Source organism: Arachis ipaensis, chromosome B10, assembly GCF_059453495.1.
Source record: "Arachis ipaensis isolate K30076 ecotype BB chromosome B10, ASM5945349v1, whole genome shotgun sequence".
NCBI lineage: Eukaryota > Viridiplantae > Streptophyta > Magnoliopsida > Fabales > Fabaceae > Arachis > Arachis ipaensis.
In genome coordinates this window covers 136,458,231-136,481,821 of record NC_142435.1, presented here as the reverse complement: position 1 = coordinate 136,481,821, position 23,591 = coordinate 136,458,231, and the positions used below count along the sequence as shown (strand labels likewise).

Here is a 23,591-nt window from a genome sequence, read left to right as displayed (position 1 = left end):
AAATGTTCGAGTAGGTCTAATCCCATTTTACAAAAGGCCATGGAGAAGTTATGCTTATAAGTTCTTCTGGGGGAGCGACATGAAAGTTAGCATACATTTGGCATGGCTGACATTTCTTCACAAATTTGGTAGCATCTTTTTGCATGGTCGGCTAGTAGAATCCGGCTCGGATAACTTTTCTGGCTAAAGACCTTGCTCCGAGATGGTTTCCGCAGATACCATTGTGCAACTCTTCCAGTACTTCTGCCGTCCTTGAGGTCGGGACGTACTTCAACAATGGTGTGGATATTCCTCTTCTATAAAGGATATTTTTCCCCAAGGTGTAACTTTGTGCCACCCTCCGTATTTTCTTGGCTTCTTTTTCTCCTTGGGTAGGATGTCGAATTTTATATATTCGATTAATGGGGTCATCCATTCGAGGTCCAAGCCGGATACCTCTAGGACATCTTGTTGAGCCTCTGTTTTTGTAATAGGGGGCTCTTGGAGAGTTTCTTGGATTAGGCTTCTATTATTTCCTCCTGGCTTTGTACTTGCTAACTTGGATAGGGCATCTGCTCTGCTATTAAGATCCCGAGTTATGTGTCTGACCTCGGTCTCTGAGAATCGCTTGAGGTTCTCCAAAGTTTTGTCTAAGTACCTTTTTATATTTGGGTCTTTATCCTGATATTCTCCATTGATTTGAGAAGTCACCACTTGAGAGTCACTGAAGACCACTACTTTGGTTGCACCGACTTCTTCTGCTAGCTTCAACCTGGCAATCAAGGCTTCATATTCTGCCTGATTGTTAGAGGACGGGTATTCAAATTTTAGGGAGACTTATATTTAGGTTCCTTCTTGGTTGACCAGTATTATGCCTGCGCCGCTTCCAACTTTATTGGAAGAGCCGTCCACATACAACTCCCAAGTTATAGAGGCCTCCTCTTGATCTCCCGCGTATTCCGCCATGAAGTCGGTCAGGCACTGGGCGTTGATCGCTGTCCGAGTTTCATACCTTAGGTCGAACTCGGATAGTTCTATAGCCCATTGAACCATTTTGCCCGCGATATATGTTTTTAGAAGAAATTGCTTCATGGGCTAGTTCGTTCGAACTTTTATTGTATGAGCTTGAAAATAAGGCCGTAGCCTTCGAGACCCCACTATCAAGGCATACGCAAACTTTTCGAGTTTTTAGTACCTTAACTCGGGGCCTTGTAGAACTTTACTGGTAAAGTATACAGGATGCTGCCCGACCTCATCCTCCCATATCAGTGCTGACGCCACAGCCTTTTCGGCTACAGACAAATACAGGACGAGTTCTTCCCCAATTTTAGGTCGAGTCAGAACGGGAGGTTGGCTTAAAAACCTTTTGAACTCCTGGAAAGCTTCTTCACATTCAGGGGTCTATTCGAACTGGCATCCTTTTCTTAGTAGAGAAAAAAGTGGCAGGGATCTCAATGCTGATCCTACTAAAAACCTGGAGAGAGCTGCAAGTCGGTCATTCAGCTGGTGGACTTCCCCTGAACAGGTCGGGCTCTTCATTTCCAGGACTACTCTACACTTATCAGGGTTAGCTAAAATCCCCCTTTGTGTTAGCATAAATCCTAGGAATTTTTCAGCCTCCACTGCAAAGGTGCACTTTGTGGGATTCAATCTCATCGCGTGCGTCCTTATGGTGTTGAAGACTCGTGAGAGGTCGGTTAGGAGGCTGGCCTCATCCTTAACATGTCGTCCACATATACTTTCATTAGACTCCCATGTTGAGGTGCAAACACCTTGTTCATCAGCCTTTGATATGTAGTTCCTGCATTTTTTAACCCGAACGACATGACCACATAGCAATAATTTGCTCTAGGCGTGTTGAAAGATGTCTTCTCCTGATCCGGCTTGTACATTGGGATTTGATTATATCCCGAGTATGCATCCATGAACGACAAGTATTGATATCCCGAGGTGGAATCTACTAGGGTATCAATATTTGGAAGAGGATATGGGTCTTTTGGACACGCCTTGTTCAAGTCGGTGTAGTCAACGCACATCCTCCACTTGCCGTTCTGCTTCTTGACTAGCACCACGTTTGCTAGCCAGGCCGGGTACTTGACTTCTCTGATAAAGTCGGCCTCTAAAAGAGCTTGTATTTGTTCTTCGACCACTTGAGCCTGTTCAGGACTGAGCTTTCTTCTTCTCTGTTGAACAGGTCGAGATTCTGGGTATACTGACAATTTATGCGCCATGAGCTCGGGATCTATCCCGGGCATGTCGGAAGCTTTCCAAGAGAAGAGGTCGGAATTTTCTTGTAGGAGTCTTATTAGCTTCTGCTTCAAATCCCCTTTTAAATTGGCTCCTATATTGGTATTCTTTTCGTCTTCTTGCCCGATCTGTACCTTTTTAGTCTTTGCTCCGGGCTGTGGCCGCAATTCTTCCTTAACTCGGATGCCTCCAAGTTCAATTATGTTCCCCTCCTTGACTTTACCCCCTCAGGTTTAGGCTTTCATTGTAACACTTTTCTGCCAGTTTCTGATCTCCCCTGATGGTTGCAATTCTCTCTGATGTTAGGAATTTCATGCAAAGATGGGGGGTAGATACCACTGCTCCAAGCCGATTTAGGGTCGTTCTACCTATCAAGGCATTATAGGTCGAGCCCACATCGACGACAATGAAGTTGATGCTTAGAGTTTTGGATTTCATTCCATTTCCAAAAGTGGTATGTAGGGGTATGAATCCCAGTAGTTTTATTGGTGTATCCCCCAGTCCGAAGAGCGTGTCAGGGTATGCCCTTAACTCTTTTTCATCTAATCCCAACTTGTCAAAAGCTGGTTTAAACAATATGTCTGCTAAGCTTCCCTGATCCACTAGGTTTCTGTGTAAATGAGCGTTGGCGAGAATCATGGTAATTACCACCGGATCGTCATGTCCGGGAACAATACCCTGTCCATCTTCTTTGGTGAAACAGATGGTGGGGAGGTCGGGTAGTTCACTCCCGACCTGGTAAACTTCCTTTAGATGTCTTTTACGAGATGATTTTGTAAGTTCTCCTCCAGCAAAACCTCCTGAGATTATATGTATATGTCGCTCTGGGGTCCGCGGTGGCAGATCTCTCCGATCTTCCTCATCTCGTTTCCTTTTTCCATGATTATACGACCTTTCTATGAGGTATCTGTCAAGCCGACCTTCTCTGACCAGCTTTTCTATCACATTTTTTAAGTCATAACAATCATTGGTAGAGTGCCCATATAACTTGTGGTATTCACAGTATTCGCTACAACTCCCTCCCTTCTTGTTTTTGATGGGCCGAAGAGAAGGTAGCTTTTCAGTGTGACAAATCTTCTTGTAAATATCAACTATGGAAACTCGTAGGGGAGTGTAAGAATGATATCTTCTGGGCCTTTCAGGCCCGACTTCTTCTTTCTTCTTGGGCTCTCTCTCCTTTTCCTTTGACGAGTTAGGGTGCTTAGATCTCCAGCTTGGTTCCCGCAGTCTGGTATTTTTTTCCATATTGATGTACTTTTCTGCTCTTTCTTGTACATCGCTCAAAGAAGTCGGATGCATTTTCGAGATGGACTGAGAGAATGGGTCTTCTCGGAGTCCATTTACTAGGCCCATGATCACTGCATCTGTAGGCAAGTCTTGAATTTCTAGGTACGCCTTGTTGAACCTTTCCATGTAGTCTCTCAGGGTTCTCCGATCTCCTGTTTTACTCCTAGGAGACTAGGTGCATGCTTGATTTTGTCCTTCTGGATGGAAAATCGCATAAGGAACTTACGCGAGAGGTCGTCGAAGCTGGTGACCCACCTTGAGGGGAGGCTATCGAACCACTTCATCGCCGCCTTTGTCAAAGTCGTTGGAAAGGCTTTGCAGTGGGTAGCATCAGAGGCGTCGGCTAGATACATCTGACTTTTGAAGTTACTCAGGTGATGCTTTGGGTCGGTAGTCCCGTCGTACAGATCCATGTCAGGGATTTTGAAGTTCCTTGGAACTTTTGCCCTCATGATGTCTTCACTGAACGGATCTTCTCCCCCCAATGGGGTATCTTCTTGGTCAACGCGAGAGCTCCTACCTCGGAAATTGGATTCTAATCTTAAGAGCTTTTCTTCAAGCTCTTTTCGTCGCTCAACCTCTCTCCGCTTCTCGCTGTCGTTCCAGTTCTTGTTCCAGCTGTTCTAGCCGCCCTTGGTGGCCGTATAACAGCCCCATAAGATTGGCGGAGTGAGGTTTTTCCTTCTTCTCTGGTTCGTGCACTTTAGAGGAGATTCTTCTTGAGTCTTACACGCCTGAGGGACCTTTTTTGTGTTATCTATCCGCTCCTTGCAAAGATATTATGGCTCTGTCGTTGTTGACTGTATCTTGATGCTCTTGCTCAGACTCCGATGCAGTATGTCTGTCCTCGTTCTGATCATCTGCCATTATGGTTGATCTCCCAGGTCCCCGGCAACGGCGCCAGTGTTACGTAGGTAACCTGAGATTGGTGGATTGGGCTTGAAGGATGGGCCCAAACGTTAGAAGAAGGTGGCCTCCGACTTACTTCACGTCTAGGAGCTGCCGTCCGAGTTATGTACGTAAGAGAATGAGGGGGTGGTACTTGCAAAGACACTTCGATGCCTAAGTTAGCAAGGGGGTAAGCAGGTTTAGAGAGTCTTGGAACTTAGCTTTACCTGAGTGTATCAGTGTATTTATAGGTGATGATCCAATAACCACCGTTGGAGTAGTTCCACTTCTGAAGGTGGATAACCATCCCTTTATCTTAGGGTTGTTGAGATATCTCTTCTAGAAGTGGATGAGAGATTTTAGGGGGTAGTTACTTATTTGACTAAGCGTTATCTGCCAGCTCATGTCGAACCCGACCTCTTTGAGGAGGTTGGGTAGGTGGTAAAGGCCTACTTTTGGATTGGGCCTTTTTTGGCTTACTTGGGCTTGGACCATAGTATTGGGTCAGGACATGAACAGTAACGAAGCTGGAAAAGAGTAAAATAAGCATGAAAGTATATATACAAAAAAGTTCCAAGATATAGATAGCAAAGCTTCTGGCCCGGCTCGCTGAGTTAAAATTGGACAGAGCATATATACCTATATACTTATATACACATTAGAATCCCAAAAGACCCACAAGACAGCCTACAGAACATGTTTCTCCAAATTTAACCTCTAAAAGGGATAAAACATAATATACATATGTAGTGGAGATAAAAATTTTATATATATATATATATATATATATATATATATATATATATATATATATATATATATATATATAGGTCAGGTGACACCTCGTTGGAGCATTCTGAGAGCTTCTGAAAGCGAAGATTCTTTTGTGACACGTGGCATAATCTGACACATGGCAAAATAGCACTGTGATACATGGCATAACCACTCACGTAAGCATGCCACGTGTCGCTGACCGACGTCATCATATCATTACACGTAGTCAAACCATGAGGTGATACGTATCACCAAAGACCCATATCATCAAGCCACGTCAACGCATTGTTAACGGAAAAACAGGTCAGGACTAATATGGTATAATTTTTTCAATTTTAAAAACGTAATTGATACAATTAAAATCTCAAAAATAATTTTAATATACGACGTCAATTTTAAAGACCACTTTAGAGATTTAGTCAATTCACTCCATTGTAAAAAGTAACTTCTATATATGCTCCGGTAGCCAACTTCAGCATATTGTCAATTTATCATAATTAGGAACTCTTCACACCCACGGCTAAGACTTTCTAACCAACGTAAAATCATGACCTAATTATAGTATCGTTGGCTTCACATAAGAAAAATTTCAATAATCATCTTAAAAACTTGTAAAAACATAAAATGTAGATAGAATATTGATGCTACACCATTGACGAAATTGTTTAAATAATTTAAAAATTACTTATACTTTTATTTTTTTAATTTAAAAAGCGACACCTATTCATTTTTAGGTTTAATTATTAAACTTTATTGTTAATTAAAGAAAAAATATTAAGTCATATAAATCATTTTTTCATTTTCTTTCAAGTTTGGGTTAAGTACTGAAATCGTCCCTAAGGTCTGGGCTGAAAATCAAAATCGTCCCCGGCCTTTTTTTGTTATTAAAATCATCCTCAACGTTACAAAACGTTATAAAATCGTCATTTTCCACTTCAATTTTATTTTTTTACCATATTACCCTTCATTATTAATAAAAATAATTTAAAATAATATTAAAAAAATTAAAACAAACCCCCCCAAACTCCCACCCCTCAACCCTCCGCCTCCCTCACTCCCTCCCCCCTCAGCCCTCCCCCCTCAGCCCACTCCCTCACCCCACCCCTCCCCCCCTTCGCCCTCCCCCCTCCCTCACTCCCCCCTTCGCCCTCCCTCACTCCCGCACCCCCACCCCTCAACCCTCCCCCTCCGCCCTCCCTCACTCCCTCCCCCCTCAACCCTCCCCCCTCCCTCACTCCCGCACCCCACCCCTCAACCCTCCCCCTCCGCCCTCCCTCACTCCCTCCCCCCTCACCCCCACCCCTCAACCCTCCCCCCTCAGCCCTCCCCCCTCCCTCACTCCCTGCCGCCTCCCCCCCTTCGCCCTCCCCCCTCCCTCACTCCCCCCTTCGCCCTCCCTCCCTCTCTCACTCCCTCCCGCCTCCCCCCTCAGCCCACTCCCTCCCCAACCCCTCCCCCTTCCTGTAACATCCCTCACCCCACTCCTGTAACCCCCTCCCTCAACAACAACATTCAACAAAACTCAGCAATAATTCAACAAACTCAGCAACAACAATAATCAAAATTCAGCAATAAGCAATAATCACCCCTCAGCAACAATTCACAAAAAATTCAGAAATTCTACAACAAAAATTCAATTTACAGAAGAAGAAGAAGAAGAAGAAGAAGTGGCGGCGGTGTAGCAGTGCAGGGCAGGCGGTGCAGCAGTGGCGGCGGCAGCGAAGATCGGTGGCGTACGTGAAGACCGGTGGCGGCGGCGAGGAGAGAAGATGGTGGAGGCGGAGGCGGCGAGGAACGGCGACGAAGGCGCAGCGGTGACTGGCGCGATGGCGGCAACGAAGGCGCGGCGGTGACTGACGCGATGGCGACGACTGGCGCGATGGCGGCGATCCCCTCCCCCTTTCCCCTTCCCACTCCTCCTCCCCCACACCCCTTCCCCCACCCCACCCCGCGTCCTTTCCCCTCCCCCCTTCCCCTTCCCCTCTTCCTTTTTCCCCACCCCCCCTCTCTTTCTCGGCCCTCCCCCCCCCCCCCCTTTCCCCCTTTCCCCGATTCTCTTTCTCCCTCAGCCTTTCTTTTCTTTTTTTTTAATTTTATTTTATAATTTTTGAATAAAGGGTAATTTGGTAATAAAAAAATAAAATTGGTAAAAAGGACGATTTTATAACGTTTTATAACGTTGAGGATGATTTTAATAACAAAAAAAGGTCGGGGACGAATTTGATTTTCGCCCCTTACCTTAAGGACGATTTCAGTACTTAACCCTTCAAGTTTTTTTGCTCTTTCTTTAAATAAAATCCAAAATACCAAACACTTTTTATATATATTAAATTGAAAAAATAGCAATAAGTTAAAATTTGTTGTATATCCTAATATTTACACAAAATAATAAATTTTGATAATTTTTTAATATTTTTTTAATTATATAATTGCACTAAAAATAATTTAAATCCTACTTTGGGAATATTTCTACAAATTAAGACTAGATAAAAGAATTTTCATTTTCTATGTATTTGTATTTACAATTTTTAAAAGACATGATATTTTTAAAAGTATCTAAAATAGAATTTTTTAAAATTAATTTATATTTATCAAAATAAAAAATTAATATAATTTTATATATTAATTTCTAAATTTAACCTTCATATTTATATTTATTATGATTCTTTTAATTTTAAAACTAATTTACCAAATACAATTATAATACTTATTAAAAATGATTTTTAACTTTATTTTACCAAAACACAGCTAGATTTTAAAAACAAAAAATTTGCCGTACCAAGCCTTAGTGAAGTCAAGTCAAGTCAGTTGAAGGGGCAGCTCCAAATCGCTGCGCTTCCTTTCGCCCTCTATTCATGAAACATGAAGCATAAATAAAGAAATAAATAATATTTGGATATAATCATTTGAAGAGTGTGACCTTTTCTCTCTGTATCTCTCTCCCCTGACTGTGTATCCGTCTGTTCGTATAACCCCCTCCCCTCCAATGTGCAATGTCTCTCACAATTCAGTGAATTCACAAACCAAACCTAAAACCCTATCAGAGACAAGAGCAGCCCCCACCACCAGCTGCCACTCGCCCTCTTCTCCTTGCCGTGGAATCTCTGTTCGGACACATTGCCGTCGCTGGCTTCACCGTCGCTCATCTTGTCGGCTCTCCTCTTCGGTCTCCGGCCTCTGCTCACCTCTGCGGTAAGCACTCCTCGGCTCCTCCCTCACTAGCCATTTCTTGCTTGCTTCAGTGCTTCGTGAGTTTTATTTTCAAAAATTTTATTGATTTATTCTTCAATCTTGAATGTTTCTTCAGTGCTTCTTCTCTCGGTAGTTGTCGTCGTTGTTGACGCAACCAGCATCGGTCACCTCACCCGCGTCGCTACTTCACGGTTCGTCTACTTCGTATCTGTCGCGGGCTCGCAGCCCAAATCGCCTCTCTTCTCGCCTCTCCGTTCTCCACCGCGAGTGATGTCGCTGCTTGCTTCTTCGATGTCGTCGACGGTAAGCTCCTCGCGTCTAACCTTGTCGTTCTTCCCTGACTCCCTATATCGTCGGCGTGGGTTCTTCAATTACTCTTAAATTAATTTTAGGTTCATCTTTTTTTTTTTCAATTAATTTTAAAGATTCTGAGCTGAGTTTGTGTTCTGAGTTTGGAATTGGATTATTTATTTAATTTGTTGAATGTTGATGTGATTTTGAACTCAATTTAATTTGGATTCTCAGTTTGGAATTGGATTCAATTTAGTTTTTGTTGCTGATGTGTTTTCAGTTTAGTTTGGATTCGGAAGTCAGAACCATGTTGCTCTTTAATTGATTAGAATCCCAAAAACTAAATATGAGTATATGCTTTGGCTCTCTAATATTCAGCCGGTTTAGGAACTTGTAATTGAATTGAACTTTGTTTTTGTTACTATTAGATGATTCTTGTTTGAGGATCACTACTGTTTAGTTCTTTATGTGAAATGAAAATGATACTCTTATTAGAAGTCATTGATTACTTGATTATTAAAAGTTATTGTTGAACTTTTTTTTATTCTGGATTTTTGTTGCTGATGTGATGATACATTAGTATTATTGCTAATTATTTGATTTGAACTTAGAAATTAATTAGAAATTTTTTATCTTGTAAATTTTAATGATAAATTATAGACATTGTGAAACTTTGAAATTAATTTTAAAATTATTGAGTTTGAATATCTGAAATTAAATATTGAATTTTTTAATAATTTTATTGTATATTTAATTAAATCGGTTCAACTATGGTTTGATTCTGGTTGGACCATTGAACTATTGAACCAGTCAATTGACCAGTTCAATGACCGGTTCGGTTCCAATGACCAGCTCACAAAATCATTCTTACATTTCAAGCTTCATCACATTACTTCTTTATTCCTTAATTAATGTTGATACCCGAGTTAGTTATATGTAAAATTAGTTTAGCCAATTAGTCAGGTTAGTTATGCTCCAAGTTAGCTTTACTATATAAATAGCAATTTCCCACTCTTGCAGAGTGAGGTTCATCACTAAAGACTTGTGTGTCAAACTCTTTTCTCTAGTCTGAAATGCTTCTATCTTCTTCACCTTTCTCTCCCTCTCTTCGAATCTCTTCTCTCTTTTCTCTGAGCTCAAGTCACAAGCACCCTGAGTTTGAACATGGTGCGGTGAGGATCTTGTGGCTCCATTCTTGTTCCTTCATCTTCTCAGCCCCAATTCTTTCTTCTCTTTTCTTGAAATCACACCACAGAGTTTGATGAGAGCTTGATTTCTTTAATCAAAATTTCTTGCTTCAAGCTAGATTTTCCCCAATTTGGAGAATCAGTTCCGATCAATGAGATCAAGAAAATAAGACTTAAACAACAATGGCACACAATCAAGAGACTCCAATCATGGTGAATCCAGGGTCCAACAATGGAGACCCGAATTCAACTTTTTCAGTTTCTGATCTTCAGAACCTAGCTCGTTTGTTATCTCAGATATCCAACCTTTAATCGCATATGCCAAGGACTCAAGTAAGTTCCATCTCCCATCCATCAAGCCCTTATTTTTTGCATCCTGGAGAAAACCCTGGCATCTCCATCATTAATGTCGTGTTGACCACTCAAAATTACAACTCGTGGTCCAGAGCCATGACATTAGCTCTGAAAGGAAAGAACCAGCTCTGCTTCGTGGATGGTAGTCTCCCGAAGCCTCAAGAAAATGATCCCAATTTCATGGCTTGGGAGAAGTGCAATACTCATGTAGTGTCTTGGCCTAACTTCTTTGATCAGTGAAGAAATTCTTCATAGTGTGATATGGAACGATAATTCTTCTCGATGAATAATATGTTGTAGCAAGACACAGATCATGTTAATGAAGTCACTCCAACCATTGATGACTCTTGACCTAGCAAGAACGACAATTAAGCTCCCCTGACATTCTTGATTCAAAACAATTCTAGCTGCTCAATCCAGTTTTGACACCTCTCTTGAATTTCAGTATCTGGCTTCACAGATTCTGACTAGGCAACCTGTGCGACACACGTTGCTCTATCTCTGGACAGTGCTTCTTTCTTGGCCCTTCCCTCATCTCATGGAAGAGCAAGAAACAAGCCACAGTGGCCCGCTCCTCATCCGAGTCCGAATACAGGGCAATGGCCCTTGGTACCATCGAAGGACAATGGCTTCTCTATCTCGTCAAGGACCTCAACATCGATCATCCAAAGCCTTTAACGATGTACTGCAACAATCAATCTGCACTCCACATCGCCGCCAATCCCGTGTTTCATGAGCGAACAAAACATATAGAAGTGGATTGCCATATCACAAGCGAAAAGGTTCAAGCTGAAATACTCAAGCTATTGCTTATCTCTTCAGCTCACCAAACGGCCGATGTATTCACCAAAGCTTTGCCTTCTGGACCCTTCAAGCAAATGTATTCCAAGCTTGGATTAGTGAATTTTCACTATCCAGCTTGAGGGGGGATGTTGATACCCGAGTTAGTTATATGTAAAATTAGTTTAGCCAATTAGTCAAGTTAGTTATGCTCCAAGTTAGCTTTACTATATAAATAGCAATCTCCCACTCTTGCAGAGTGAGGTTCATCACTAAAGACTTGTGTGCCAAACACTTCTCTCTCTAGTCTGAATCTGCTTCTATCTTCTTCACCTTTATCTCCCTCTCTTCGAATCTCTTCTCTCTTTTCTGAGCTCGAGTCACAAGCTTCCCGAGTTTGAACAATTAATTTAAGTAATTAGTTTTGTTCTTACCTCTGTTGGCGAAAATGTGATGGCTGATGAGTCCCCACTAATTATTATTACTCTATTATTTTACTTTTTGTCGATGATGATAAATAGGGTTACACACTTCTCTGCTCTCTAGTTTTTCTTTCACTTTTTAGGGCATTGGATTATTCAATGCACAATTCGTTCGAAGACTATGAAGCTTAGCTCTTGTGGTGGTTAATGTCGAAAATATGTTTTCTGCCTCCAGCTTCACCAATTATCTAGTTAATTATTTAATTATTAAAATAAAAATGAGCAAGAAGTTGCTATTAAAAAAGCTTTTATTCTACTTAGCAGGGGTTCCTTGCAGTAGAAGTAGACTAAAGAGTTTTGATTCTGCTTTTGATAGGGTTTATAGTTATTCCATTGAGGGTTGATTATTGCCAATATTATGATTATTGCATCATAATATTTGCTCTTACTTTGAAGTTTGAACAATAATATTTTTCATGTACAACAATCTTTTTATGTTTATAGTTGAACTGGAGGTGAATATTAAATTATTAATTATGTCCACTTTGGAGTATTTGGTTGAAGCATAATTTGTGTACCTTAAATGACAGATTCTTAGACAAGCAAGTTTTATGCATAGGACTAGATGTTTGGCATCTATTAACATTTAACACGTTCATGATTTTTTTTTTTTAATTAAAAAGGGAATTCCCCTCTTTGACTTGTTGAGAAATTGGAAAGCTACACTTCAAAGATATCTTCTTTTTCTGTGTTTTTTCCCCTTAATTGTTTTTTACATTTTCTTGATTTGTTCTTCTCTGTTAGTTAATGATATTCTTTTCTTTAAAGTAAATTGGTTGCTGGAATTTACAAATTTTAGCATTAATAGCAGTCTGTTATAACTGAATTTTACCCTTTACAAAGTGATAGTCAATCTCATTGCCTTTGTCCATTATTAAAAGACTATGCTGAACCTATGCAAAATTGTTTGATTACCATCAGATAAGAACATCGCTGGATGTGATTTATGGTTGTTAAATAACAACTATTTGAACCATGAGTTGTTATGTGGCAATGCAAACTTTACAATACTCAGCTTTTGCCTTCTGCAGTTAAGTTCGCTTCTTAGTTTTCTAGGTTATAATATTAGCTGTTATTCATTCATTGTTGATATGTATGTATTCATTATACCCATGCAGATTCAACCTTGTGATATATGTGGTGATGTTGGTTTTTGGGAAGTAATTATCAATTGCACGAAATGTGTAGCTCGTGAACACTGGTATGAATCTCTCATCTTGTATTCTTTCATTACACATTTGAATTCTTCCCTCTCCCATAATTACTATCTGTCCTCTCCCTCACTTAAACTAATAACTCTACGTCACAATTACTTCAAATGTTTTACTTTAAATATAACTTCAAATGTTTTACTTTAAATATAACGGTTGGAATAGGTTTTTGACAAATTCAAACATAATAAAACACAGTATCATTGTAATAATTAATGTTCACACAACCTAAACAAAAGCAATTAGGAAATGCCGTACTGAAAGCAATTGAAACCTTTTGGAAGAAAAATAGAAAACATTGCAAACTCGGAAGAAGAATTAGGTATATTCATTTATTTAATTTAGTGATATTTTATATTTTATTAGTGTTTTAATTTAATCTTTTATGTTAAAAAGTTAAAATGTTCAATAAATATATTGATATTATTGTATTCGTGTAATCTGATAAAGAATTTGTAAGTTACAATTTTACTTTTTCAAACTAAATTCCAAACAATTATATGTTTCCATATCATCTTTGAGAAATTAGGTATTTTATAATTTTTATGTTCATAATTATTTATTTATTATTATATTAGTAACAAACTTAAAAATAATTATATTTATAATTTTTTAATATAAATACTATTATATAATTTTTACTGTTATATAATTATTTCTATTTCCCATTTCAGTTATTGCATGAAAACTATACTCAGCAGCATTCCTGAACAGTGGACCTGTGATTCTTGCCAACCCAAAAGGGAGACACCTTCACGATGTAAAGGGAATCGCAATCTGGAATGGCAAGCTCCTAAAAGGAAAAGACCAACAGGGAAGGTGAAGTTCCTTCCAACAGATGAAGCCATGAAGCTTTCTTCTGGAAGTCCTCCCTCTAAACTTATTCCAGCAAAATCTAATTTGTTGGTGACTCGGAAGACTTCTGTTAAATCAAAAAATTTAATTTCAAAGAGTCCATCCCTGCCACCAAAATCAAATCATAGCAATTCTCCTATTGCACTTGAGAAGCCTCCAAGAAATGATGGAGTATCCAAGAAGCCAGTGACTTATCAACATGCTTCTCACTTAATATCAAAAGGTGAGAGTCTCTCTGTCTTTGGATGCAATCATTATTCCTTTGCACTCTTGATATTTCTCTTGTTGCATATTTAGACATTTAATTTTGGATGTGCTAGTTACTTGTAGATTGTCGTGTTTGAACATTATATTTCTTTTTGGTTTATCGTGTCTTTAGGTGGTACCCTTTCTGCTGTAACTGAACATCACAATATTGAAAAGAATGATGACCAGAGCATTCGGCAAAATATGAATCTTTTCAAATTTTTACCCTCTTCAATTGCTGCCTGGAGGTGCGTATTCATTCCCTTGTTTTTTATAACCATTTTCCTCTTATTATCCTTGGTGAATGCTTAGCTAATTCCAATATGTAGTGAGGAGGAACCTATCAGGCTGCCTTTTTTTTTTCTAAAGCAAAAAGAAGAAATATTGTTAGCAAGAAGAGAAGGCTAATATATACAGCTTTGAGGACAAGAAGTCGTCAATACTTAGGGATAGATAAAAACATCAAAAAAGCTAAGTTTTTGGTCCCTCTTCATATGTGAGAGAGACAGATTTCCTTTGCACTTTATGCATCTAAATAAAATTAGGATTTGTACAGAGTTTAATATGAACTTTTCATTCTACGTGGACAGATGCTTTTCAATGTTTGCTTTAATAAAAAGCTGTAGGATCCTAGAACTAGAAATGAAAAGTAAACACGTGGATCCTAAGAGATTGTGTCAAGTAAAAAAGGCATACGATCTCTTCTCATAAGTCATATCTAAGTGAAACAACTCTTAAGAGACAATTAAAAGATTGCCATGCATAAGCTAAGAAGATAACCCTATCCCAAATTCTATGTAAAGATGAATTCTCTTGAAAATTTTATCATTCCTTTTTCAGTCATAGACACCATAGTATAGCAAAAGTTGTGCTATATCACAACGCTTACCAACCTCAGCTTGCTTGTTCTTTGTTGAATTGGAGTCTCTATGGCAAAGAACAGCTTCTATTAACCATATGCAAGATCATGATTCTTTTTTTTTTTTTTTTTAATTTATTTCTAAACTACACAATTTTAATTCTTGTTCTCACTGATCAATTTTTAAATTTGTTGAATAATATCTGACAACACAAAATTACGGTATCTGGCTGTTAATCTTTAAAGAATTTTTAGCAACTGTACACCTACTGATGTTTTATCATTTAGTTCAGTGAGTAGCTCTATGAATTGGAAATTTAACATGGCAACCATTTTTTAGGGGTAGTTTTGTTGCATCTGGCAATCACTATGACGGGTTTGAGGCACATCCTCCATCTACCGTTAATAGGAAGGCATATAAATTTTCAAAGAGAATGCCTGGAACCCTTCAATTAGAGTCACTGCCTAGGTTGGATGTCTTCACTGATGTTTTCCAGAACAATTGCCCTGATCTTCAAGATATTGCATTGTACTTCTTTCCATCAAATGAAAATGAGAGGTTAGCAAAAGTTCCTATTTCGATCCTCTCATGTTATACTGGACCATTGTCTGTTATTTAAGCCATTTATATTGCATGTTCTAAATTGAGTATAGGTACAGAAAGGACTTCATTAGCATGATTGAGTTTATGAATGCTAAAGAATCAATGTTGAGAAGTTCTATTCAAGGAGTGGAGTTGTTGGTGTTCACCTCAAATCTCCTTAATACGCACTCAAGGGGTAAGTTACTTGTTCCATGCATTAGCTGTACCACAGTCTTAGATCCCTGACCCACACCCCCATTTGATCCAAACATGCTTAGAATCTTACATATGTTTTGGAAGTATGTGCTTTGTTGGATTTTTTTGTTCTATTGCAATCATGACTCAATCAGTTTTTGCTCTCACCTTTTGCATTGTCTCTTGCAATCACAGGTACCATTGCAACAGCAGCAGTACATGTAGGATGCTTCCTGTGGGGAGTCTTTCGCCGGAGTAAAATTGGTAAAGCTACTGAAACACTATCTAACATGGACCCTCTTGATATGGATGTGGACATGATTGGAGGAAAGGACATAGCTGAGAAAATCGATCGTGTGGTAAAAGTTGATAGGCCTCTGGTTAGAATTTCTCTTAGCTCTTCCAAGAAGGAAGAAATGAAGGCCATTGCATCAAGCAACATATTTCTTCAGGGTAGACCACCTTCATGTACAAAGCCTAGGATGAAAACCAAAAAGCTCTCGTCAATTCCATTGCCACAGAATTCCATCAAGAAAGAACCTTATCCTCTGAATGACCCGGTTGAACCACCGCCAGGCTTTGAAGCTGGAAAAGTTACATGTAAATCTTAGGCTGGGGGAGGAAGATCAAAATCTAAGGGTACATGATATGTGGGAGTTTCAGGGCAGGGTAATGTGAAACCCTCAAGATCTAACAAACTTTGAGGACTTGTGAATACTGAATAGAATAGGTATAACCAGGTATTAGTAACTTTCTAGAGAAAGGTATTTTACATTGTTTGTATAGCTTATCAACTATGGTTTTCGGAACTTAGGCAAATTGCAGGCGTTGTAGCTTGCTAGAATGGTAGTATAGTTTCTAAACTGGAAAATCAAATTGAAGACTCTGGTGGGCATCGTTGCTCCTGGCTTATGAGTGATTGAGTGAAGATATTAATAGAATGTGCACATGCTTATTTTCTCTACTTCCAGTGGTGAGATATTCTTCTTTTTTCTTTCTTTCGTGTTTTTGGGTCCGCAATCTTTTTTATCTGTCGAATATTCGACAGTTTCGTTCGGTGGTGAACGACGTCAGCTAAACTGACTGATAAGCTAATTGTGTTTCGATTGTTCATCGAGTCTTTATTTTTCTTGAAAAAAAAAATCAGTTTTTAATTAGTTTTCTAATATTAATGTTTGAAGAGTAGTTTTTGTGTTTTACCGTATTAGAAGTATAGCAAAATAGTTGACTAGTAGAATTATATTTGCACTCTCAGTGACTCCGTATTTAAATGTTGAAAAAGGTTACTATAACATAAAAAAATATTTAATCATGTTACACTTTAAATTAAACTTTATTCTGCAATTATCTCAAGCTGTTTTACTCCTAAACAGTAGATGCGAAGGAAACTCATTTTCTACAATTTTCTATATTTATACTCTTATATAATGAAAATATGGTTTGTAATCTCTTATAGATATATCTCTACCTTTGGGAGAGCTTTACCTCTTATTACATACCTACGTGTACTACATCATTATTTGTTTTTCTTATGGATTATTGGTAAAGCCGGGACGGATCTAGAAATATTATTCTGGGAAGACCAATAATATATATAATATTAAAAAATTATATAATGTAAAATTTAATACAAAAATATATCGATAAAAAATATATTTTAAAGTTACAAAAAATATGTAGGTACTTTTTATTAACGAAGTGGTCGATTTTTTGTATAATAAAATTTATCGATAATAGAATCTGTGTCAAATAAAAGACAATTAGCAAGAAATACATCTTTCATTTTGTTTGAGTTATTCTTCACAATATTCATAGCTGAAAAATATCTCTCAATTGTAATAGTTGAAACAGAGAAAATTAATACCAAATGAATCGAGGATGTTCACAAGAAGAAAAAAAAATTCACTTTATGAGATTTAAAAAATTTTATTTAATTAAAAAATATTAATAATAATATTTTTTTAGATTTTTTTAATATTGTTACTTACTTTTTTAGATATTAAAAATCATTAATATTTAGATTAGGCTAGACTTTTATTTTATATTAGACTAAATACTAAATAAATTTCTAAAAAAATTAAATCATACTTAATAACTTATTACTATTAATCTTTTTTTAAAAAAGTTGGAGGGCCGAGACCTCCACTCGCCTCCTATGTCCGTCCCTGAAATCAGTACTTCAGATGTTAAAAAGAACTCCAGACAGGAAAATAATTTAACAATCTTTGGAAAAGTATGGGACACACACAAGAGAACCATAGTAGCTTAGATTAAGGATTGTCTCTTTATTGCTAAATCTTTAAGTAGTGTTTCTCTTTTTACATATAGAGATATGGAATCGGTCAGGCTATGGTAAACTAACATCTGTATTAGATTAAAATATTTGGATCGAGGACCGTTGTAAATTTCTGTCCAGTGTCTACTGTCTAGCAAATCCAGTGGAACAAACACTAAAATGGTTGTCAATTTCCTCTTTTAATTGAGATCCATGCATTTCCAAGAGAAACTTCGGAAGATGCGAGTCCCTCACCCCACCCTAGTTTTATTGAATAAAGCCAAACCAACAAAGCCAAAATTTTGATGTATAAGCTAAATTTTGCATGTTCAAAAAAATGGGGGGTCTAAAATATGAGAATGTCTAAGAATTCAGATGTACAGCCTCCCATCTTCGGTAAAAATTTTGATGGGAAGTAAATGTAGTTCCAACCACAAGTTGATCTAAGAAACCTCTTGCATTGGTTTCTTCTTGTCGACTGATAGTCTTGCAACTTCTTGCACCTTCTTGTCAGTGGCTCCTTCATTATAATGGTCTCTGAGAAATTCCACAGCCATAAATGTAAGTGCAGAAGCCGGAATGTACCATGAAATCCTTGGGATGCTACCCCTGAACATCCCCTTCATGCCTTCCTTTTCCCATATATTGCAAATTGCATCCAACCAACCGTTATACCTAAAAGAACATAAGGTCAGATTAGAAACACGAAACGGTCACTAGCACAAAATAGGCCAATTTGTGAACTTGTTAAGAGAATAAACAAGTAAAATTACAAGTTGCTATTTTGTAGAAAGCCATTTCTATACTGGAAATACCAAAAGCATATGATATCCAAGCAAACAAATACAGAAGAATGCTAGTAGTATACTGGTGACAGGTTACACCATGTATCAAGTGTTGGTAGTTTATTAAATCGAATTGATACCTTAAAGTTGAACCCTGCACTTGCAATCTTGTTTTGATTACATCCAACGGGGTGGTGAGATATGCACTAAGACCTGTTTAATGATTGTGACCACAAATTAACAATGATTTCTAAACAGTTCACTGTGTTGTATATTAGATTAGAAAAACCGCAGGGATTAGGATTGAAGGTGCGGCATAAGACATACCACCAGCTAATCCTCCTAAAACAAGTCCCTCAAATGAGTTATTGACATGCCAATTTGAGTTGGATGTCAATCTTTGCTTCCCATATTCAGTAACATCTTTCAAACCTTCATAAAACATGACCTATAGAAGGAAGTAAAATTATAACATCAGAAGTTTGTAAAGTAAAAGAAAATGTTGATGGCTTTCCAGAATCAAGACCAAGGTGGTAGCAGATTGAAACATCTAAATTTAACTGCACTCATTGATTAACATAACAATGCAACATTTTTCTTTTTTATCTTGTGGGGAAACAAAAAACAACAGGTATCCATGTTATATACTGTCAATCTTTCAAAAGCTGCACACTACCACAAAGCAGAGACTAACTACAAAGCCATATCAATCCCATAGTGACAGACTGACAGTAATATTGCTTTGTAAAATTATCGACCATATCAGTTGCATGCTAAACAAGGAAGGTAAAAGCTACCAACACTGTTTTCCCTTTGCAGCCATATCAGTTATCCACAAATCCTTCAGAGAGTAATAGGATTTAAAAATTCCAAGAACTTCCCAAAAGAGAAACCAATTTTATATTTTAGATTCCAGCTAATTTTAGAATATCACTAAGATGAAGAATAAAAATGGGAGGACAAGAGATCCTCCCATTGTCAAGTTTAGCGCCAACTTAAGCCCCTACATGGCAGCGACAAATCAGAAGATGCCTTTCACATCTGTCGGTGGACTTCTAACAAAATGTGAAAAGGCCAAACAAGAACACATTTAAATTTACTTCATAACATATATGTATATATAAAACAAAGAAATTGGTAATTATGGAATACTGAATCTAATGGAACTTCGAATTATATAAAATAATACCATTAGGCCAGCAAATGGAACATCCCTTGCAAGAGTAGAGAAATATCTGCCAAAGAAAAAGATTCATGCACCAAGTTGAGATAAATAAACAAATTCACCAATTATCTTAATATAAAAAAAGATACGTGATCAGTAAGTTTTGACCCTGCTATCTAAATTCTTGCAAATATTGAAGTTCAACCTAACTGTTAATTGAATATTATGTAAGTAGCTCAAGACTTCAAGGCTTCCCCCCAATAGGATTCCATATAAATTGAAGGTTGAACTACTTTGTGTCGGTGAATGATTGATATTTTTTTAAAAATATAAGTAAAAGCTAGCTATTCAATTATATACATAGTAATGTCCAGCTAATATAAAATTTGGGGTTAATGAATCATTATAGTATATATATCACATGGTAAATTATTGTGGATCTAGAAGGAAACTAGATTTCATATAAAGCAGAACAGTTTGATTTCCCATTATGACACATTCATATCACATAGACTCATTTTACATCTCCAGTTGCTGTTTACCCACTCAGTGTCAACTGACACCTATTGACATTTACAAAATAATAAAACTGAATCATGAAAGAATTGCCTGATTGTTGCCTAGAATACAATACTGCATCCAAAAATCTATCAAATCTGAAACAGGACCTCTAGTGTCATTATGTAAGTTATATAAGAGAAATTGAGTGTTTCTAGAGTATACCCTGCATATAAACCCTTTACACCCTGTGTTCTCCATATTGAGCAGCCCGCATGGAACATCCCTGTATAATAGCCATACAGTTTTTGGCTAGAATTCATGGCAATGCCATCATTCATGGCGATAGAACTCCAAGATGAATATGTCCCCTGCACTTGCATGCGTTGCTTCATCACTTCGCATGGAACATATACAACAGAACCAAGAGTATCTCCTGCAAATATACATTAAAATGAGGCAGAACATCATTTTTGCAAAACCAAATGGTCAGAGTTTCATGGAATTCATGTTTAAAATAAATTTGACTGTAGAAGGAAGGAGTGAATATAGGGAATGTATGACAACAAGCTTTGATACCTAAAAGGAGTATGAGACAACAGACTGTAACCTGCTGGAGAAATACTAAACTTATGTACAAAATTAAAATGGGCGCTGAAACAGAAAAAGAAGAGGGGGGGGGGGGACTTTGGCATATTCAGTCACATTGCATTTTTTCCTACACATAACACTTAGTGAGTCAATATGAATAACTTCAGAAGGTACAAAAGTTTTAGATGCTCCAGATTAGCTTACCAACAGCTCCAGCAATGAAATGTGCCCAGTGGCCCTTAAGCCTAGGATGTGAATCCTCAATCCACTTTTTAGTGGACTCTATAACACCAAAATATGTTGCACCAGTTGCAAGAGACCCAATAACGCCAGGTGCTACACCCCTGTAAAAGCCTACACAATTTAAACCAATCATAAAAGGCACATATTTTCAAGTTGGACGCCGTGTAGAACATAATAATAACAACAAAGCTGATTTTGATGGCATGACAAAATTCTTGTGAATGATGGCTAAGTGTACAATATAAACAAACGTTAATTTTACACTCAGAAAAGAAAAATGGAAAAAGATTTTTGCCAACAGCTCTCTTAAAAATAATTGACTATAAGCTTTTATTTTTTAAAACAAAAGAAGCTTCCCTATCATTTAACAAAGGGAATTTCATATTTAAAATACTGTAAAAATTAATCCACAGCATGGAAATAATCAAAATAACATACCTCTTATTCCATCCTCATGCCAGACAAGTCGCACCATCTGCAATATGCTCTTCTGATTCTAATGTTTGCAGGAAAGCAAAGAAGTTTTAGATAGAAGTATATATGAACAGAAACTTCTATGGAACTTTCAAATGTTAGTATATGTTGTGCTTGTGAGCAAATAAAATACAGGATATTTTATCTATGGGTCACCAAAAAACCTGAACTCCAGGAAGAATAGCTTGGCTTTGTATTCGGGTTTTAATGGTATCAACTGGATGCATCATTCCTTCCCCAAAAGCCCCAGCAACAGCTCCCCACACAAACTCTCTCCATACTTGAACACCGATATATAAGAAAATAATTAAATAATAATTTCATAAAAGGAAAAACAAGTACAACTCTATTTGTTTTCTACTGACAACAAAGCTTTGTTTGAAGATGGATAAGAAAAGATAACGAGATCAACAAATAGAAAGTGTACAATGCAAAGAGAAATAATGCGTGTAGCCAAAAAGAGCCCAATTTTCTTATAGGGTTGTACACTTGTACTTCTCACAAGTAAAACCCTATGCTAATACCATGACTCGTTACCCAGAAATTCCTGAGTGTTAATCATGTATCAGATTAAGTACATATAGAGTGTATAAACCCCATATTCACCACATCATAACTTGATCCCAGTATGCAAATTTTTCTACTCATATAAATTCAACAACTAAGAAAAATCAAGAAGCTTCAAATATAAAGGATTTATCAGCTACCAAAAACATTCAAATGCAGCACTATCAACCTAGCTATCATCAACAAAAATAACAGAAAAATAAGTGAAAAAATAGCAAAAAACAAAAAAAAAACATGGGTTTTCATTCCTAATATATTACAACCATCCTAAAACTATAACTAGACGGTGGCATTATCCTAATAGCGGTGAACTTATAATGTTCCAAGTTCCAAGATTTCAAATAATGAGACTCGGTAAGTCGATCATGTTATTCCGTCGTTCAAGATCAAAGTGGTTACAAATTAAAATGAAACGGTTACGGAATATCGAGGATCAGAAGTGCTTACCGAAGAAGTGAGAACTGAGATCGTTCTTTGAAGGTTTTGCTTCGCGGGGATTGGAGCTCTGAACCGCCATAGAAGAGGTCATTCCCTCTATTTTCCTCGCTTATTAGGGCTTTCAAAGGGTTTTGGCAACACTGAAAAAGGAAACTACCTTCCACAACGAAAAAAAAATCATTCAAATAAATGAATAAATAAATAAGATTGATAATAATTAAACTCTTTTATTTATTTCATTAATTTTCTTTTATTTCATAACAACGCAACCTCTATCCTTTTTGAATTTAATGCTTCACGAAAATGGACTGACTTTTTTCAACGTAAAACCTAATTGCTAATTATTCGTGTCCATAATTTAGCCGGCCCAAAATGAATAAAACCTAATTTATAGATATTATTTTGATCTATCTCTATTCAATTTTATAGAGGTCAGTGACATGAGTTTGGTTTCACTTATTTAAATAAGACTGACTCCTAAAATATCTTCTATGTATTTAAAAGGAAGACTTTCCCAACAAAAAAAAACTAAAAAGTGGTTACCTATTTTACTATAACTATACTGACACCTCAGGTATATTAAGAACACAATCTACAAAAAAAATTTACTTAAAACCCTTGCTAATTTATATATAGAACATAGTTGTAAAAATCGGATCGGACCGGCCAGTTCGACCGAAAAACCGGTGAACCGAACCTTATACCGGTCCGGTTTAATATTCTAATCGCTTAAAGAAATGAACCGGTCAAAACCGGTACAAACCGATCAAACCGACACGGTTCAGAATCGAACCGGTCCGGTCAACAAGTGGTCAATGGTCAACCTGCGTGCCGAAGACCAAGTTAACAACCACTAGACTAACCCATTTCCTTGGCGTTTTAAATGCTTTTTAAAATATATATATCAATTCTTTCTAACTAATACATATATATATATATATATATACATGGAAATACTTAACTCATTTTTTAATTGAAGTATAAATTAATTAATTTTAAAATAAAAATGATAATGAATAAAAAAATAAAATAAAAATTACTTATTCTGAAAAAAAATTTATATAATTATTTAATTATATAAAAATATTTAGACCTTGAAATTATTTTTTGGATATAATTCATAGATTGTTATTCTTATTGTATCT

At 37.3% G+C, this 23,591-nt stretch overlaps 2 protein-coding genes across 4 annotated transcripts; one reads left to right on the top strand and one right to left on the bottom strand.

Moving 5' to 3' along the window:
• Window positions 1-7,961: 7,961 nt before the first annotated feature.
• LOC107623530 (PHD finger-containing protein 6) lies at window positions 7,962-16,373 on the top strand. 3 transcript variants are annotated; one of them, XM_088483708.1, is made up of 9 exons: window positions 7,963-8,367; window positions 8,483-8,670; window positions 12,383-12,491; window positions 12,580-12,662; window positions 13,347-13,750; window positions 13,907-14,021; window positions 14,973-15,191; window positions 15,287-15,411; window positions 15,606-16,373. In XM_088483708.1, exons 3-9 carry the CDS (start codon window positions 12,447-12,449, stop codon window positions 16,019-16,021), a joined length of 1,407 nt encoding a protein of 468 aa, XP_088339834.1. In that variant the 5' UTR covers window positions 7,963-8,367; window positions 8,483-8,670; window positions 12,383-12,446; the 3' UTR covers window positions 16,022-16,373. The 3 variants fall into 3 exon arrangements, with proteins under 3 accessions (XP_016181334.1, XP_088339834.1, XP_088339841.1); XM_016325848.3 differs by lacking the exon at window positions 12,383-12,491 and having other exon boundaries at window positions 7,962-8,367; XM_088483715.1 differs by lacking the exon at window positions 12,383-12,491 and having other exon boundaries at window positions 8,483-8,663.
• A 1,493-nt stretch (window positions 16,374-17,866) lies between these two features.
• LOC107621494 (Mitochondrial substrate carrier family protein) lies at window positions 17,867-22,651 on the bottom strand. The gene is made up of 9 exons (XM_088483698.1): window positions 22,456-22,651; window positions 21,606-21,721; window positions 21,406-21,463; window positions 20,929-21,078; window positions 20,359-20,569; window positions 19,660-19,705; window positions 18,798-18,918; window positions 18,611-18,683; window positions 17,867-18,360 (listed from the first exon to the last, which is right to left on the bottom strand). Exons 1-9 carry the CDS (start codon window positions 22,535-22,537, stop codon window positions 18,129-18,131), a joined length of 1,089 nt encoding a protein of 362 aa, XP_088339824.1. The 5' UTR covers window positions 22,538-22,651; the 3' UTR covers window positions 17,867-18,128.
• Window positions 22,652-23,591: the final 940 nt, after the last annotated feature.

What these genes read in the sequence shown, in the direction of transcription:
- LOC107623530 (XM_088483708.1), top strand. Translation starts at nt 12,447, where the DNA reads ATGTGGCAATGCAAACTTTACAATACTCAGCTTTTGCCTTCTGCA. An exon ending in TCTTCAATTGCTGCCTGGAG is followed by an intron (nt 14,022 to 14,972) that starts GTGCGTATTCAT and finishes ACCATTTTTTAG; the next exon opens with GGGTAGTTTTGTTGCATCTG. An exon ending in CCTTAATACGCACTCAAGGG is followed by an intron (nt 15,412 to 15,605) that starts GTAAGTTACTTG and finishes TTGCAATCACAG; the next exon opens with GTACCATTGCAACAGCAGCA.
- LOC107621494 (XM_088483698.1), bottom strand. Translation starts at nt 22,537, where the DNA reads ATGACCTCTTCTATGGCGGTTCAGAGCTCCAATCCCCGCGAAGCAAAA. An exon ending in CTATTCTTCCTGGAGTTCAG is followed by an intron (nt 21,464 to 21,605) that starts GTTTTTTGGTGA and finishes TGCAAACATTAG; the next exon opens with AATCAGAAGAGCATATTGCA. An exon ending in TTCCATTTGCTGGCCTAATG is followed by an intron (nt 18,919 to 19,659) that starts GTATTATTTTAT and finishes TTCCTTCTATAG; the next exon opens with GTCATGTTTTATGAAGGTTT.